The following is an 18,533-nucleotide window of genomic DNA, read 5'->3' as shown; positions in this document are numbered from 1 at the left end:
CTTGTTGTCCGTATCCATCTTAGCCTATGACAACTCCTAATCCAAAGCAATGTGGTCGACTTTTTATGCTTCTCTTACTTGGCCTTATAAGAATAAATCAAACAAGATTTCCTATCCATTGGCACTGTGAGTATCCCTGGACCATTTGAACTGCAGAAGTTCACCACCCACCACCCAGGGTGGCACAGTGGCTCAGTGGTTAGCACTGCTGCCTCACAGCACCAGGGTCCTGGGTTCAATTCCCGCCTGTCTGTGTGGAGTTTGCACATTCTCCCCGTGACTGCGTGGGTTTCCTCCGGGTGCTCCGGTTTCCTCCCACAATCCAAAGATGTGCAGGTTAGGTGAATTGGCCATGCTAAATTGTCCATAGTGTTAGGTGTGTTAGTCAGGGGTAAATATAAGGTAGGAGTTTGGGTGGGTTTCTCTTCAGAGGGGCGGTGTGGACTTGTTGGGCCGAAGGGCCTGTTTCCACACTGTAGAGAATCTAATCTAACCTCTAAATTCAGAACGGAACAAAAACTCAAGCCTTGCCGGCCGTTAATTTTCCATAAACAAATCAAAACAAAACAAAGAAAAAACTCCTCATATCACCCTGACCATTCATCTGTAGCTCCCCACTACACTGATGACACCAGTGCCCTTCCTCCATCACGTCACATGTGATCTCATTAGAAAGTGCTCCATGCTGGTAGTTTAATCTGAAGATTGCCACCCCTCAGGCAAAGGCAGAAATTGAGAACGAGTGCCAGTGTGGGAATGGCAAACCAGCCAACAAACCCACCCAACCTCCTCCCCCCACTATCACAGCACCCACTGGAGTAGCACCCATACTCTCTTCCTTCATTCACGAAAGGTGGCTCCACTTGCTGCAGTAATCACTTTTCAGTTGGAGAGACAGGTGGCTCTGTTCTGATGGAATCAGACATCTTGGAACACATAAGCTTGATTATATTGAGAGAAGAAACAGCACGATCTCAACATTTGAACAATCCCAGTAGATTTTCCAAGGCCTTGCTCAAATTAAGTTGGGTAACGGACTATTTTAGCAATGGTTTGGTATGGTACATTGTGTGGTTCCGCTAATGAGGCATTAGGTAATATCTTGCTGCTGAGATTACCATGTTTCACTTCAAGATTACCAAGCCCAGTTTAATATTACATAAACAGGATCCCCAAGTTTAACCCAACCTTCAAAGCTCACTTAATTAAAACCCCATGTTAACCACTTCAAACTCTTATTGTTCAAATATTTCAGGTATAACTGAGTATACCATCAGGCAAAACAAGGGCAATGAATTAATGAATAATATCAGATTTTAAGTGTTAACAATTAAGACACTCATCAAACAACACAAATTATTCAAGTAACAAACAAGAGACACTGAATTATACAGAAATACAAGACAGATTTCAAACAGATCCAAAGTTTGGTCAGGAAATCTCTTGCTTTGTCCAGACAATATACCTCAAGGCTTCATGTCAACAATAGTCCCCGAATGACTGTCTCTGAATTCGAGTATCTACATTTACAGAAAATCTGTGACTAGTTGTAATGAAAGTGACACCACTTTGTGACCAATCTAAACTCAATCCAGGCAAGAGCACACTTCATCTGCCCTGGGGATTCACAGAGTACTCAAAGGATGGCACTTGGAACCTTTATTATTTGTGGGACTAATCATCCCCTTTCTCCCCCTTAATTAAAAGTTGTTTTTAAAATGTAATTTGCTCATAATGTGGTCACAGCTAATTTAATTGGTCTTTCTCATCTGTGTAAATTGCCTTAACATAGACCAATTAAGCATTTAGATTGCCGCTATCTCTTTGCGTGACAAACCTCTATTGATTTGTGTGTCTGTGGCCTTAAGACGAAAGGTAAGTTTTAGGTGATAAGATTCTGGATGCATCCTTCTCTGTCATTCCCAACCTATTGTATCTCACACTAGGAATAATCCATTTCAAAATAAATAGTTACTGAGACTGATTAGTAAAAGTTGATTCATCTCTATTCACTAATGATCATCAATTACTTATTCTTTAATTACACTATGATTAAGATGCTTCTTCTAATATTGTGGCTGGTTCCCATCCATAATTTATGTTGACAGTGTTCTGAAGGGTTTGCCCAAAACATCGATTCTCCTGCTCCTCGGATGCTGCCTGACCCGCTGTGCTTTTCCAGTACTAGACTCTCGACAGTGTTCTGTCATTATCAAGTGTGGCTGTGTGACAGCAAAATATGACTTATTTCAAAGATAGTCTATTAATACAGAAAATAATGGTCTTTTTCCCTTGTTAGGTAAATATGTGTGAATATGAGTTCAGAAAATGTCTCTGGAAACAGCAGATTACAGGAGATTAACTAAAACTTAAACTAATATCTACAATCTAGAGTTACTTACAAGCAGCAGATTAAACAGGTTGCAAATCAGGAGATTTATGGAATGGAGGATCTCAATAAAGTTACAGTCATCAGGGAAATGGTACTGATCTAATTATTGGATCTGCAGGTTGACAAATCCCTGGATCCTAATGGATGTTATCCTAGGTTTTAAAAGCAACAATGGTGAGATAGTTGACACATTTGTTGGAATTTTTAAAAATTCCCCACATTCAGGAAGGTTCCATGAGTTTAGAGAATTGTGAATGTAACTTCTTTGGTCAAAAAAGGAGAGAAATAAAGCAGAAAACTCAAGGCCCATCATTTCATAGGGAAAATGTTAGAGGCTATCATTGAAGAAATTATAAGAGGGCACCTCAAACAGTGCATGGTAATCAGGCAGAGTTTTGTGAAAGGGAAATCATATTTAACCAACTTAGTGGAGTTTTTTGAAGCAGCATTCTGTGGATAAAAGGGAACTTATGGATGTACTGTACGTATTCCAGAATAATTTGATAAGGTGCCACATGGAGGGCTACTGCGGAAATTAAAAGTTTATGGTGTAAGGGGTAGCACATTGGCATGGGTAAAAGATTATATAGCTGTTAGGAAACAGAAAGTCGGATTACGTGAAAGCACTGAAGATATTGTGGTTACCTTTGCTGAAGACACAAAGGTAGATAGGACAGTAAGTTGTAAATAAGATGTAAGAAGGCTGAAAAGAGATTAAGTGAATAGGTAAAATTCTGGAAAATGGAGTATAGAAAATTGTCCATTTTGGCAGAAAAACTAAAAAAGAAATCTGAATGGTGAGGGATAGAAGAACTGTGAGATGCAGAGGCATCCTGGTGTTCTTATGAATGAATAACAACAGGTTAGGATTGAGGTACAACAAGTAATGAGGAATGCTAATGGAATGTTATCACATATTTTGATAAGAATGGAATACAAATGTAGGGAGGTCATATTTCAGTTATATAGGACACTGGTGAGACCATTTCTAGATAGTCAACACTACTCACTCTATTAGTCACCTTATTTAAAGACGAACACCAATGTTTGGGAAATAGTTCAGTGAAGATTTAGTGGACTAATACCAGGAATGATCAAGTTGTCTGATGAAGAATGACTGGACAGGCTAGACTTGTATCAGCTCGAGTTTATATGAGTAACAGGTAACTTGCTAGAAACATACAAGTTCCATAGAGGTCTAGATAGGAGTAGATTGAGAAAGGATTTTTTCTCTTGTGGGAGATTTCAGAACTAGGGCTACTATTTAAAAATCAGCAAATGTCCATTTAAAATAGTGATTAAACAAAATCTTTTCTCATTGGGACTTGTGAGTCCGTAGCATCAGAAGTAGGCCCAATATGTTTGCTCTGCCATTCAAGGCAATTGTAGCTGATCTAATCATTTTCAACCACACTTCAAAACTTTTTCCTTGGAAGGCAGTGTGGAAGCAAAGTCTTTTAATATTTTTCAGACAAAAGGAAATAGATTCTTATATGCAAGGGGGTGAGAGGCTCTGGGAAGTAGATGTAAGGTGGGGTTGAGATGATAGTAAGATCAGACATGATCTTATTGAATGGTGGAGCAACCTTGAGCAGCTGAGTGACTTAGTCCTGTTCCTAACTTAGATGTTGAGGTAATTGAGGTTGGAATATTTCAAGCCATAATCATTCATAAAATACAGGCCTAGTTAATCTAGGTCTGGCAGCATCTATGGAGAGAAAACAGAATTGACATTTCATATCCTGTGACCCTTCTTCTGAACTATGTCATCCCTGTTTAAACATGAATACAGTGGTTTGTCTGAGACTGTGGACATGACCTTGGATGTTTTCCGTTCTGGAAAACCTGCTGGACACTGGTTTCACGTTCTAGCACCTATCTGTTCCTGGTATTTGTTAATTAAACTGAAAGTGAAAGAAACACAGTGACACAGCCTATTTGTTTGGAATAATTGACAAACTGTGTTCCACACCTGACGCAATTCATATGCATTCCCCCCTCCCCAAATGGTTAGCTTGATTATTGACTGCAAAATCTGCTCGAAAGACGAGAAACACCAAGGCTGTTCCTCATTTAGCAACTGCATTTGTTTGACAAATGATATGTGATGAAGTATGATTTTTTCTAGACTACCGAGAGTTCATTCCACCCTCTGAATTTTGATAAATAGAATTGTGCCTTTTGGTGCTGGCTCTTGTAAGATGCAGTTAAATTGACTGATGGAAATTGATGATATCCTTATCAACCTCAGCAAAACATAGCTGAACAAGCAGTGCAAGGGGAATTGCTTAAAGAACTGCTCTCTTCAGGGATTCACATGGATGGATTAACTGCCATGTTTGAGAAGCAGTAGTTTATAAAGTAATGTGCACCATTAAAAATAACTTTGTATTTTCTTCTTTAAGAAGTAATAATGTGGCTTTGGGGTCCCAGTTGCTTCAAAGCTGCTGACTGAATCAAATAATGGAATATATTTCAGAAAGCTCTATTATAAAACAATGATAGTTTAATGGAAGAAGACTGTCACGTGAAGAACTGAGTGGGAGTAGTCTGTTCGATGGGGAGTTGGTTATGAGCAGTTTATACGATGGAGAGACGGACTGGGGCTAGCCACGTGAAGGAGCTATGGATGAGCAAACAGATACTTAAAGAGAGGGAAAGTTGGCTGGGAGCAGGCTGGTAGATAGAGATGGATTAGTGCAGGTTATTAGAGAAACTTGGGTGGGACAGGTTGTCGGAGAAACAAGTGAGTGTGGCAATCCAAAGTCACCACGTTATTCCTCCAGTTTCTATTTATCATGACTGAAGTTATTCAGATGCTGTATTACAAAGTTTCTGAATGAAGAAATAAGTGCTAACTGAATCATCTTTCTAGTCTGTTCCATTGGTTAACTGCTCCGCAATGTTAGTTTTGTATTTACTCCCATTCATTTGCTATTTCCCTCTGTACAGCTATTTTGGAGAAGCAGAAATAGCTTGTCGTAATTGATATTATCTAGTCTCTTTAGAATCTTAAATTCACCAATCATGTTAGCTCTGAATGTTCTCCTTCTCCACTGAGAAGAGGTTCAATTTACATAATTGTTCCTTCCAAGACAATACCTTCCGTGCCTCAATTTATTTGTGTGCGGTTTTCTGTATCCTTTTAATAATTACAGTATTCACTTGGTCCTGAGGTGATCAGTGCTTGTTATTGTAATTGCAATTACATTAATGACTGTAAAGTGGTAGGATTCCATCCCTATTCAAAGTCATTTGTTGACTTTTCATCGTGTCCCAAACGTTTTTTACTCACTGTCACTGCGCATTGTTGTGGCAGTTTCAATTTGATGTTAATTGCAAACTCCAGATCGCTTTTTACTTTTTCCAATAGTTTCTTTCTATTGAAATAAATGTCCCTTCTGGGTTTTGTTATTTACTTACTTGAAGTACTTTGCTGTCTCCACCATGAATTTCGTCTCCTGCCTGCCTATCCAATTCATGAGTCTATTCAAATACACCTGTAGCTTATGTCCTGCACATTTCGGATTGTCATGCCTTCATTAGCCCTGTATCAGGTGAAAATTTAGTCAGTGTACTGATGATTCTTAGCATGCGATCAACTGTAATCATATTAAACAATGGGAGGACAAAAGCAGACACGTGTGGAATCTGACATGTTAATATTTAGCTCTTGATGACAATCCCAATACAATTAGCTCATGAATTTTATCACTCAGCCAATTACGTAGCAAACATAAGAGAACTGAACACAGTTACAAGCAAGAACTAAGGTCCAAGAGGAATTACATGTTTTTATAGCATTAACCTAAACAGTCACATCAGGGATACTCCTTTTTTAAAGGTCACGTTGGCCTCGCAAGCAAAATTATTCATTCACATTGAGTGGAAAGCTTAGGATCACGATTACAATTGAACTTTGAAACACAATTCTGAATGAAAGCCCTGAATTTAACAATTTTTTGACAATGCAAGGTCCTTGACAAGACTTTTGGAAAAGACAAGAATATGCAAATTAGTTGCTCCCTTAAATTTTATATATTCGCTGCGATGTCCACTGAAATCCACAACTAAATTGTTTGGTAATAAACATAAATGAACATTTTCCAACCTCATATATAGATTTATATACTTGTGGCCAATGGGGAGAAAATTTGTTGAATTATGTATCTGGAGTTGGCAATGAAAATAAAACTATGGATTTTCAAGAAATCAGTAAAATAAAACAAACACTTTGGCTGTTACATGAGAGATTCCTCATAATCTTTTGTTCCAATATCCAAAATCACATACACCCTTCCTTCAAACCCCACCGCACTCATCCCTTGCAACAATGAAACCTCTGGATTGCAATGTAAGTAAAGTCATAGCTGCCAGCATTACAAAAGGGAAAATTCACTCCTCTGTAATATAATTTGGTCTGTAAGATTACGAGATTTTCACTGATAAACTTTCCTCTTTCTGATTGTCCAGGTAACTGAAACCAGAACAGGACCTCTTGGATGCAGTAATTATGATAACCTAGACTCTGTCAGTTCAGTCCTGGTACAAAGTCCTGAGAACAAAATTCACTTACAAGGTCAGTACAGGTGCGGTGGCTCAAATTTCTCCTCTCATTCCAGTAACTCTTAATGTAAATTCACTGTGCTATGCTTTTTCTCTTATTCCCTCAAGTCTAGATGCAATGGATGAAGCTTTGTTCTAATATTCATGTCTCAAGCTGATTATTGCATCGCATCATGTTATTCCTATAAAATCAGTAACAACAGCTGGGGCTCCAATTGCTAAAACAGTAATTTTTCATCATATTAAATGCTGAAGTGTCAGGGTTACTTGCAGTCCATTATCTTATCATTGTAGCACAATTTTAACAAACTCATTTGCAGCGTTTGTTATTCCATTTGTAGTCAGGGTTGTCTGCTGATCTTCTCTTTACTGCTCCTCTTGGCATTAGTATTGATAAGAATGAAAGAATAAGAGAAATGGGGGGAAATGTCGCTCACGTAGCCCCTTGGATCAGCTGTTTCATTATGATCATAGCTAAAGATTTACATCTTCTGCATTACCCCCCCCCCCCCCCCCCACACCCCGCCCTATCCATACAGCTCTTGATTCCCTCAATCCATTTTGATTTTTTTCTTGAATATATCCAACATATCCATAGCTGTCTGAGCTGAATAGTCCCAGGGATTCATAACTCACTGAATGGAGAAAGTCTCAGTTCTGCTGTACCTAGCTGACCCCTTCTTCTCCGATGCCCTTGGAATAAACTCCAGCCAGGGCCAACATCCTAATGGCATCAACCCTGACAGACTCCTCAAGGATTGTCCACATCTCAATGAGCTAACCTCTCATGCTGCAGAATTCTGGATGCTATCAGCCATACTCCTCATATATAATCCACCAAGGAATCAATCCGCATTACACTCCTGCGAAGGCAAGGAGATTCGTTCATCAGAAAGAAGACCAAAGCTGTATGCAGTACTTAGGTGTAGTCTTACCAAGCCCTATGTAAAGACAGTAATTGCATTTCTTCCTTTCATGTTTCAGCCTGCTTATATTCCTGCTTTCTTATATTTTCATATCAATGATATTGCAATAGCAAAAGTCCTCTTGAATTATTCTACAGTGTCAGTTTTGTTGGTCTGGTTTTCCCTGTGTCAGTGTGATTTCTACACTTTCCCAATTTACCTTCAGTTGATCCTTATCTTTCATGAAAACACGCTTGATTTAATTTAATGTTTGGATGCTGTGACAGAAAGACCAGAGATCAAGTGGAGAAAATGTATTGTGGTTTATTAGATATATGCAATTGCATGAGCAGTAAACAGGGAACAGATTGAAAGCTGGAGAGCTCCAGAACTCAAAACGAAGTGGCAGATTTAATCTAAAGATGAATGCTGAATGAGTGTAGCCTTCGACTCAGTACAATGTTCGTAACACTTTACACCAAACCTTCCCCAGTCTTTTGCTTCCAAATTTAATCAAGTCACAGAGCAGCTTAATTATTTACAAACTGCCATATTCAATTGCATTTTTTCTCATTACGCAACCCAGCATATTTTAGCTCACAGCTGATCTTTTTCAACACGAGGTGCAACTGATTTGGATTGTACTAAATATATCTACTCAGCAGCCCTTTTCATGGCTTGTGGGTTGAAAGGAAAGGAAAGGACCAAAAAGCATATATTTGAGAAAAAAAAACACTTCTAATAATAAAGGGGTTCTCATAAACCTGGAGACCTCACAAATCATTTTATGGACAGTGAATGACTTTTAAAGTGTGTTTGCTGTTGTGATTTGGAGAAATAAACCATTGGAGTTTGAATGTCAAAGCTTCACAATGAGACCTGTTAGTGATAATATTGCCACTGTTTAGTATAGGTCCTAGCCTGAACACAATATCAGTGAAGAGTTTTGGCTCACCAACTGGCTGTTTGACCCATTGTCACACTGTGGGTCAACCCATGGCACATGGACTGCACAGGTTCAAGAAGGCAGTTCAATACCATCTCCTCAAGAGCAAATAGGGACAGGCGATAAATGCTGGCCAGCCAGCGGCATCCACATCCCACTAATGAACAAAAATAAGTGATTGTAATGATGGTAGGTAAAAACAAGGAGTGCAGATGCTGGAAACCAGAGTCTAGATTAGAATGGTGCTGGAAAAGCACAGCAGGTCAGGCAGCATCCAAGGAGCAGGAAAATCGATGTTTCGGGCAAAAGCCCTTAATCAGGAATAGAGTCAGGGTGCCTGTGAGTGGATAGATAAATAAGATGGGGGTGGGGAGAAAGTAGCATAGAGTACAATACGTGAATGGGGGTGGAGATGGAGGTGATAGGTCAGAGAGGAGGGTGGGGGAAGGTAGCAAAGAGTAGAATGGGTGAGTGGGGGTGGGGATGAAGGTGATAGGTCAGAGAGGAGGGTGGGGTGGATTGGTGGAAAGGAAGATAGGCAGCTAGGACAGATCATGAGGACAGTGCTGAGCTGGAAGGTTGGAGCTGGGGTGAGATGGGGGAAGGGGAAATGAGGAACTGGTGAAATCCACATTGATGCCATGGGGTTGAAGTGTTCTGAGGCGGAAGGTGAGGCGTTCTTCCGCCATGCGTCGGGTGGTGAGGGAGCAGTGGTGGAGGAGGCCCAGGACCTGCATGTCCTCGGCAGAGTGGTTGGGGGAGTTGAAATGTTGGGCCACAGGGCAGTGGGGTTGATTGGTGTGGGTGTCCCTGAGATGTTCCCTAAAGCGCTCTGCTAGGAGGCGTCCAGTCTCCCAAATGTAGAGGAGACCGCATTGGGAGCAACGGATACAATAAATGATATTAGTGGATGTGCAGGTAAAACTTTGATGGATGTGGAAGGCTCCTTTGGGGCCTTTGATGCAGGTGAGGGAGGAGGTGTGGGCGCAGGTTTTGCAATTCTTGCGATGGCAGGGGATGACAGAGTATGAGGTCCCTGATTGGCGCTGTTACCCTGGTCCAATCAGGAAGCACTGGCTGACAGATATGAACAGGAGTGTCAGGAATTCTGTTCACTCTGACAGCCAGCTCTGAGCTAGCTGGCACAGCATCATATACTACGCACATGGAAATAAGGGTGAATTGATACTTGGATACCAGCCTCAGTAACCTTATTTCAATGCCTACGCCAGCTTGTTAAGTGACCATCATTACTTAGTGCCAGACCCTTGCTTCGCCCCCATACTCTTGCATATTATTTCTATCCAAATAGTCGTCTAATGTCTTCCTAGTAGATGTGGTGCCAATCAAATGGGCTACTTTGTCCTGGAGGGTGTCAGGCCTTTTGAGTGTTATTGGGGGTGTATTCATCCAGGCAAATGGGGAATATTCAATCACACTCCTGACTCATGTCTTGTAGATGGTGGACAGGCTTTAGGAGTCAGGAGGGGAGTTACTCACCACAGTATTCCTAGCCACTGACCTGCTGTTGTAGTCACTGTATTTATATGGCAGGTTCAGTTGAGTCTCTGATCAATGGTAATCCCAAGGATATTGACAGTGGAGGATTCAGTGATGGCAAAAACATTTAATGTCAAGGGGCAATGTTTAGATTGTCGCTTATTAGAAATAGTCATTGCCTGGCATTTGTGTGGTACAATATTACTTGCTACTTAGCAGGCCAAGCCTGGATATTGTCCAGATTTTGTTGCATTTGAGCATGCATTGCTTCAGTATCTGAGCAGTTGCGAATGGTGCTGAACATTGTGCAATCATGTGCAAACATCCCTCCTTCTGCCCTTATGATGGAGGACAGGTCATTGATGACGTAGCTGAAGATGTTGGGCCTTTTTGAGCCCTTCTGCTCCTCTTATGATTCTTTTATTATTTACATTGTAATAGAAGACTTTGAGACACCTTTTTGTTGATTGGGAAGTCCTTCCTCTTAAAAAGCATTCCTCTTGGTTCTCAATTTCATTTTCTTCCTGACACCAGTAGGGAACATGCATTATCTTCTTTTTGCTGATTTGTATCTCCATCAACATCCAGGGAGCTTGGGATTTGTTTGTTCTACTTTTCCAATTTGGGGAAATACACCTCGATCGTATCCAAAAATCATCTGTACGCCACTCCAACCAACCCTTTTAGAATTTAAATTCGGTCATCGCACAAACCCAAGTTTCGACATGCCCACTTCAAAATCTCTAATTCCATGACTTCAGTAATTACTTTATGACCCTATGAAACATCTGATGGAATGGTAAATCTAGCTTCAGGTTAAATCATAATAGGCTTTTGGTTTCAGTTTTCCAAATATGAACAGAAACCCTTAAGATTATTGATATAAAGAGGAATTCAACATTCATTAGCATTCAAGTTGTGACTTTGATCAAAGGCCTTTGGTAAGGACTGTTTTTAAGTTGCACTTTAGCGTTGGACGCAAGACCATTCATCTGATTGCTGCTGATGCTTCCCATGTATGGATGTGACCATGGAGTCAAACCTCCCTCAGCCAACCCTGCCCAACTGCTGGGACTGGATTTAACAGCTCTCTAATGTGCATGTTTTCAGTGTTCATGTCAGATATGTCAGGCCCCCACTATTTCCAGCCCAGTATCGATCTGGTCCCCTTAACACAAGTAGTTGCCTGATAAAGTGCCCACTAACCCGTCTTTAAGCTTATTGAAGCCCATAATTGGTCAATTTAGGACCTCAATGTCCTTTAACTGCAATAGCATGCTAGGGAATGGAAGGTGGGAGAGCGAGGGAAGGCTACTTTCCCTCAAAGTCGATGAAACTGTAGGAGACAGGTTAGTTACATCCTTCGGGAAATGGGAGGAAGGTTGATGTGTGCGTGTGTCTGTGTGGTTTATGTTTGTGTGTTTGTGTATGTGTGTGTGTGTGTCTATGGATGTGATGTTTGTGTGTGTATGTGTGGTGTTTGTGCATGTGTGTAGATCTGGTGTGTATGTGTGTGTGCGCGCACACCCGTGTGTTTGGTGTGTGTATATACGTCGTGTGGGCGTGGATGTGAGGTATGTGTGGATGTAGGGTGTATGTGTTATGCGTGTGTGTTTGTAGATGTGATATGTGTTTTTGTGTGTGTGCGTTAGTGAATGTGTGTGTGTGGTGTGTGTGAATGTGTGTGTGTGGTGGTATATGTGTGTATGTTCTATGTGAGTCATGATTTGGAGATGCCAGTGTTTGACTGGGGTGTACAAAGTTAAAAATCACACAACACCAGATTATAGACCACAATGTTTATTTGGAAGCAATAGCTTTTGGAATGCTGCATCTTCTTCAAGCAGTTGTCAACCTGTGTGTGTGTGTGTGTGTGTGTGTGTGTGTGTGTGTGTGTGTGTGTGTGTGTGTGTGTGTGTGTGTGTGTGTGTGTGTGTGTGTGTGTATGAGTGTGCTTGTGTGTGTGTGTGCGAGTCTGTGTATATGAGTGGCTGGTATATGAGTTTGTGTGTGTGTCTCTATGAGTGTGTGTGGTGTGTGTGAGTGTGTGCGTATGAGAGTGAGTATGTGTATGTGTGTGTGTATGTGTGTGTATGAAAGAGAGAGTATGTGTGTGTGTGTGAGTGTGTCTGTGTGAGAGAAAGTGTATGTGTATGTGTATGATTGCATGTGTGGGTGAGAGTGTGTGTGTGTATGTGTGTGTATGTGTGTGTATATGAGTGTTTGTATGTATGATTGTGTGTGTGGTTGAGTGTGTGTTTATGTATGATTGTGTATGTGGGTGAGTGTGTGCGTATATGAATGTTAGTATGTATGATTGTGTGTGTGGATGACTGTGTGTATGTATGATTGTGTATGTGGTGAGTGTGTGTGTCTGTTTTTGTGTGTTTGCATGTTTGTGCATGAGAGTGTGTGTGTGAGTGCATGTGTGTGTGTATGAGTGAGTGAGTGTGTGTCTCAGAGAGAGAATGTGTGTGGGTGTATGTGTGAGTCTGTAGGTGTTGTGAATGTGTGTATATGAGTGTGTGTGTGCATGAACACGTGTATGTGTGTGTGCGTGTGTGTGTGTATATGAGTGTGCATGCGTGTATGTGTGTGTATGTATGATTGTGTGTATGGGTGAGTGTCTGTGAGTGTGTCTGTGAGCGTGTATGTGTGTGTGTATGTGTATGTGAGTGTGTGTGTGTCTGTTTTTGTATGTGTTTGCGTGTGTGTGAGTGCACGTATGTGTGTGTGTATGAGTGAGTGTGTGTCTGAGAGAAAGAATGTATGTGTGTATGTGTCAGTGTGTGTATGAAAATGTGTGTGTATCCGTGTGTTTGTGTGGGGGGTGTATGCATGCGTGTGTGTGTGTGTGTGCGCACATGTGTGTGGTGTGTGTATATACATAGTGTGGGCGTGGATGTGTGGTGTGTATGGATGTAGGGTGTATGTGTTGTGTATGTGTGTGTGTAGATGTGGTGTGTGTTAGTGAATGTGTGTGTGTGTGGTGGGGTGTGTGTGTGTTATATGTGTGTGAATGTCATGATTTGGAGATGCCAGTGTTTGACTGAGGTGTACAAGGTTAAAAATCACACAACACCAGATTATAGTCCAACAGATTTATTTGGAAGCACTAGCTTTCGGAGAGCTGCTTCTTCAGGTGATTGTCAACCTGTGTGTGTATATTTGTGTGCGTGCCTGTGTGGTGTGTGTATGTATAAGTGTGTGTGTGTGAGTGTGTTTGTGTGTGTGTGTGTGCATAAGTGAGACTGTGTGTGTAAGTGTATGCGTATGTGAGTGTGTGTGTGTGCATGTGTTTATGAGTTTCCGGTATATGAGTGTGTGTGTGTCTGTATGAGTGTGTGTGTGCATGAGCATGTGTATGTGTGTGTGTGTGTTTATGCGTGTCTGGTATATGAGTGTGTGTGTGCATGTCTGTGTGGTGTGTCTGTCTATATGATTGTGTGTGTGGTGTGGGTGAGTCTGTGTGTGAGTGTCTGTTTTTGTGTGTGTTTGCATGTGCGTGTGTGAGAGTGTGTGTCTGTGTGAGTGAGTGTGTGTGTGTGTGTGTCTGTGTGGTGTGTGTGTGTGAATTTATGTGTGTGTGTGTATATGAGTGTGTGTGTGGCTGTGTCTGTATGAGTGTATCTGTGCCTCTATAAGTGTGTGTATGTGTGTGTATGAGTGTGCGTGTATGAGTGTGTTTGTGTGTGTATGTGTGTGTGCATATGTGAGACTGTGTGTGTGTGTGTGTAAGTGTATGCGTATGTGTGTGTGCATGTGTTTATGAGTGTCCGGTATATGAGTGTGTGTGTGTGCGTGTCTGTGTGGTGTGTCTGTCTATATGATTGTGTGTGTGTGTGTGTGTGTATCCACGAGTGTGTATGTGTGTGAGTGTCTGTTTTTGTGTGTGTTTGCATGTGTGTGTGAGAGTGCGTGTGTGTGTGAGTGTGTGTGTGTATGAGTGAGTGTGTGTCAGAGAGAGAGAATGTGTTTGGGTGTATGTGTGTGTGTGATATTGTGTGCATGAGTGTGTGTATGAGTCTGTGTAAGTGTGAGAGCACACCTGTGTGTTTATGTGTGTATATGTGTGTGTGTGTGTGCATGTGTCTAGGTGTGTGTGCGCATGCGAGTTTGTGTGTGTGAGAAAGAGAGGATGTGTGTGTATGTGTGTGTATGTGTGTGAGAGTGTGTGTGTGTTTGTGTGTGTGTAAGTGTGTACATGTGAGTGTGTCAGTGTGTTTTTGTGTGTGTGTGGATGTGGTGAGTGTCTATGTATGTGTGCGTGTGTGTGTGTGTTTGTGAGTGCGTGAGAGCAGGTGAGGGTGTGTGTGAGAGTGTGTGTGCGAGTGTGTATGAGTGTCTGTTTGAGTGTGTGAGAGTGTGTGTGGGAGAGTGTGTGTGTGCGCACATGTTTGTGTGTGAGTGTCTTGAGTGTGTGAGTGCATGTGTGATTGTGTGTCTGTGTGTGAGTGTGTGTGTGAGTGCGTGTGTGTGTGTGTAAGTGTGCATGAGCGTGTGTGTATGTGCGTATATGAGTGTGTGTTTGCATTTTTGCAAATGTATGTGTGTATATGCGTGAGTGTGTGTGTGAGTGTGAGTGTACATGTGTATGAGTGTGTGTGTTCACGTGTGTGTTTGTGTGAGTGTGTGTGTGGATGTCTGTGTGCGTGTATGTGTGTAAGCGTGTATTTGTGTGTGTGAGTGAGCATGTGTGTGTCTGTGTTTATGTGTGTGCGTTTGTGAGTGTATGTGTGTGTGGGTGCGTGTCTGTGAGTGTGTGTGTGAGTGATGTGTGTGTGAGTGCATGTGTGAGAATGTGTGTGTGAGTGTGTGTCTGTGTGTGAGTGCATATGTGTCTGTGAGAGTCTGTGCTCATCTGTGTTTGTCTGGTTGTGAGTGTGAGTGTGTGTGGGTGTGTGTGCATGTGTGTGTGCGTGCATGCATGCATGTGTGTGTGAGTGTGTATGTATGTGTAAGAGTGTGTGTTTGTGTGTGTGAGTGAGCATGTGTGTCTGTCTGTGTTTATGTGTGTGTGTGAGTGCACTTGTTTGTGTGTTTGTGAGTGTATGTGTGAGCGTGTGTGTGAATGTGTGAGTATGTGTGTGCGTGTCTGTGAGTGTGTGTGTGTTTGTGTGTTTGTGAGTGTGTGTGTGAGTGTATGTGTGTCTGTGTGAATGCATATGTTTCTGTGAGACTCTGTGTGTGTTTGTGAGTGTGTGTGGTGTGTGTGCATGTATGTGTGCGTGCATGCATGCATATGTGTGAGTGTGTATGTGTGTGTGTTTGAGGGTGAGTTTGTGTGTGTGAGTGTGTTTGTGTATGTATGTGTGAATATGTGTGAGTATGTGTGTGCTTGTGTGTGTATGTGTGTACTTGTGTGTGTATATGTGTGTGCATGAGTGTATGTATGTGTCAATGTGTGCAGGGGTGTATATGCGTGCTTGTGTATGTGTGTGAGAAAGTGTGCGAGTGTGTGTATGTGTGTGTGAGAGAGTGTGCGAGTGTGTGTGTGTGTGTGAGAGAGTGCGTGAGTGCATGTGTATGTGTGAGAGAAGTGTGTGAGTGCATGTGTGTGTGATAGAGTGTGCGAGTACATGTGCATCAGTGTGTATGAGAGAGTGTGCGAGTGTGTGTATGAGAGAGTGTGCGAGTGTGTGTGTGAAAGAGTGTGAGAGAGTGTGCAAGTGAGAGTGTGAGAGAGTGTGCATGTGTGTGTAAGAGAGTGTGTTAGTATGTGTGTGTGTGAGAAAGAGTGTGCAAGTGCATGTGTATGTTTGTGAGAGAAAGTGTGCGAGTGTGTGTGTGTGAGAGAGAGTGCGCGAGTACGTGTGTGTGTGTGAGAGAGAGTGCGAGTGCATGTGTGTGTGTGAGAGAGTGTGCTAGTGCATGTGTGTGTATATATGAGAGAGTGTGCGAGTACATGTGTGTATATGGTGTGTGTGTGTAAGTGTGTATGTGTGAGTGTTTGCGTGCGTGTGTCAGTGTGAGGCTTTGTGTAAGTGTGTGTGTGTTTGTGAAGGTGTGTGTGCATGTATGTGTGTGTGTGTGCATGTGCATGTGTGTGAGTGTGAGGGTGTCTGTGAGAGTGTATGTGTGTATGTATGTGTGCATGTGTGTGCGTGTGTGAGTATGTGTGTGCTTGTGTGTGAGTGTGCATTTGTGTGTGTGTGTTTGTGTGAGTGTGTGTGTAAGTGCGTGTGAGTGTGTGTTTGTGTGAGTGTGTGTGTGTGTGAGTGTGTGTGTGTCTGTGTGTGTGTCTGTGTGTGTTTGTGAGGGTGTGTGTCTGTGTGTGTGTGTTAGCGTGAGGGTGAGTGTGAGGAGTTGTTGTGTGTGTGTGAGAGAGAGAGTTTGTGTGTGTGTGCGTGTGTGAGAGAATGTGTGTGAGAGTGGGTTTGTCTGTGAGTGTGTGTGTGCATGTGCGCGTGTGTGTGCATGTGTGTGTGTGTGTAAATGTGCATGTGTGTGTGAGGGTGTATGTGTGAGTGCATGTGTGTGTGGTGCGTGCGAGTGTGTGTATATGAGTATGTGTGTATGTGTGTGAGGGTGAGTTTGTGTGTGAGGGTGTGTGTGAGGGGGTTGTTGTGTGTGAGAGAGAGAGAGAGTATGTGTGTGTGAGTGAGTGTGTGTGTGTATATGTATGATTGTGTATATGGGTGAGACCGTGTGTGTATGTGTGAATGTGTACGTATGATTGTCTGTGTTAGTGTGTGTGTGTGTCTGTGAGTGTGTATGTGTGTGTGAGTGTGCGTATCTGTTTTTGTGTGTGTTTGCATGTGTCTGTGTGTGAGAGAGTGTGTGTGAGTGCATGTGTGTGTGGTGTGTGTGAGTGTGTGTATATGAGTATGTGTGTATGTGTGTGTATGAGTTCATGTGAGTGGGTGAGCGTGTGTGTGTATATGAGTCCATGTGAGTGGGTGAGTGTGTGTGTATGTGTTTATATGAGTCCGTGTGCGAGTGTCTGGGTGTGTGCACATCTGAGTGTGTGTGTGTGTGTGTATGTGAGAGAGTGTGTGTGAGTGTGTCAGTGTGTTTGTGTGTGATTAGATTAGATTACTTACAGTGTGGAAACAGACCCTTCGGTCCAACAAGTCCACACCGACCCGCCGAAGCGCAACCCACCCATACCCCTACATTTACCCCTTTAACCTAACACTACGGGCAATTTAGCATGGCCAATTCATCTGACCCGCACATCTTTGGATTGTGGGAGGAAACCGGAGCACCCGGAGGAAACCCACGCAGACACGGGGAGAATGTGCAAACTCCACACAGTCAGTCGCCTGAGTCGGGAATTGAACCCGGGTCTCTGGCGCTGTGAGGCAGCAGTGCTAACCACTGTGCCACCGTGCCGCCCACTATCTTATCTTATCTAATCTAATCTAATCTAATCTAATCTAATCTAATCTAATCTAATCTAATCTGTGTGGATGTGTGTGTGTGTGGATGTGGTGTGTGTGTATGAGTGTGTGTGCATGTGTGAGAGTGTGCCTGTGTGAGTGTGTCTGTGTGAGAGTGTGCGTGTGTGTTTGTGAGAGTGTGTGTGTGCATGTGTGAGAGTGTGCCTGTATGTGTGTCTGTGTGAGAGTATGTGTGTGTGTGCGTGTGAGAGTGCATGTGGGTGAGTATGTGTGTGTTTGTGAGTGTGTGTGTGAATGCGTGAGTATGTGTGTGTGAGTGTGTGTGTGCGTGTGTGAGTGAGTGTGTGTGTGTGTGAAAAGATCTTGCCTATTTACCCTATCCAGGCTCCTCATTATTTTATAAACCTCTAAAAGGTCACCCCTCAGCCTCCGACGCTACAGGGAAAACAGCCCCTGCTTATTTAGCCTCTCCCTGTAGCTCAAATCCTCCAACCTGGCAACATCCTTGTAAATTTTTCTGAACCCTTTCAAGTTTCACAACATCCTTCCTTTAGGAGGGAGACCAGAACTGCACATAGTATTCCAAAAGTAGCCTAACCAATGTCCTGTACAACTGCAACATGACCTCCCAACCCCTGTACTCGATGCTCTGACCAGTAAAGGAACGCATACCAAACACCTTCTTGACTATCCTATCTACATGGGACTCCACTTTCAAGGAACTATGAACCTGCACTCCAAGATCACTTTGTTCAGCAATACTCCTCAGAATCTTACCATGAAGTGTATGACTCCTGCCTGGATTTTCCAAACTACAACTCCTCACATTTATCACATATTATCCTCCTTGATCTTTCTTCAATCTTTAATGTTGGTTGGCC

General features: G+C 42.4%; 1 protein-coding gene across 5 annotated transcripts in view; it reads left to right on the top strand.

The window, feature by feature from the left end:
* Positions 1 to 18,533, top strand: part of brinp2 (BMP/retinoic acid inducible neural specific 2) — a 179,298-nt gene that overhangs the window by 90,495 nt on the left and 70,270 nt on the right. For all 5 annotated transcript variants that reach the window (XM_043700021.2, XM_043700020.2, XM_043700019.2 and 2 more), the window contains one exon: positions 6,866 to 6,971. In XM_043700021.2, the coding sequence (XP_043555956.2) occupies positions 6,866 to 6,971 (106 nt within the window). The remainder of the gene's footprint in view (positions 1 to 6,865; positions 6,972 to 18,533) is intronic.

This window comes from Chiloscyllium plagiosum, unplaced genomic scaffold, assembly GCF_037043375.1.
Source record: "Chiloscyllium plagiosum isolate Xiang-an unplaced genomic scaffold, Cpla_swu_hap1 HiC_scaffold_9, whole genome shotgun sequence".
NCBI classification, from domain to species: Eukaryota; Metazoa; Chordata; class Chondrichthyes; order Orectolobiformes; family Hemiscylliidae; genus Chiloscyllium; species Chiloscyllium plagiosum.
The sequence above is the reverse complement of the archived record's forward strand: the minus strand, read 5'-3'. Positions and strand labels throughout refer to the sequence as shown.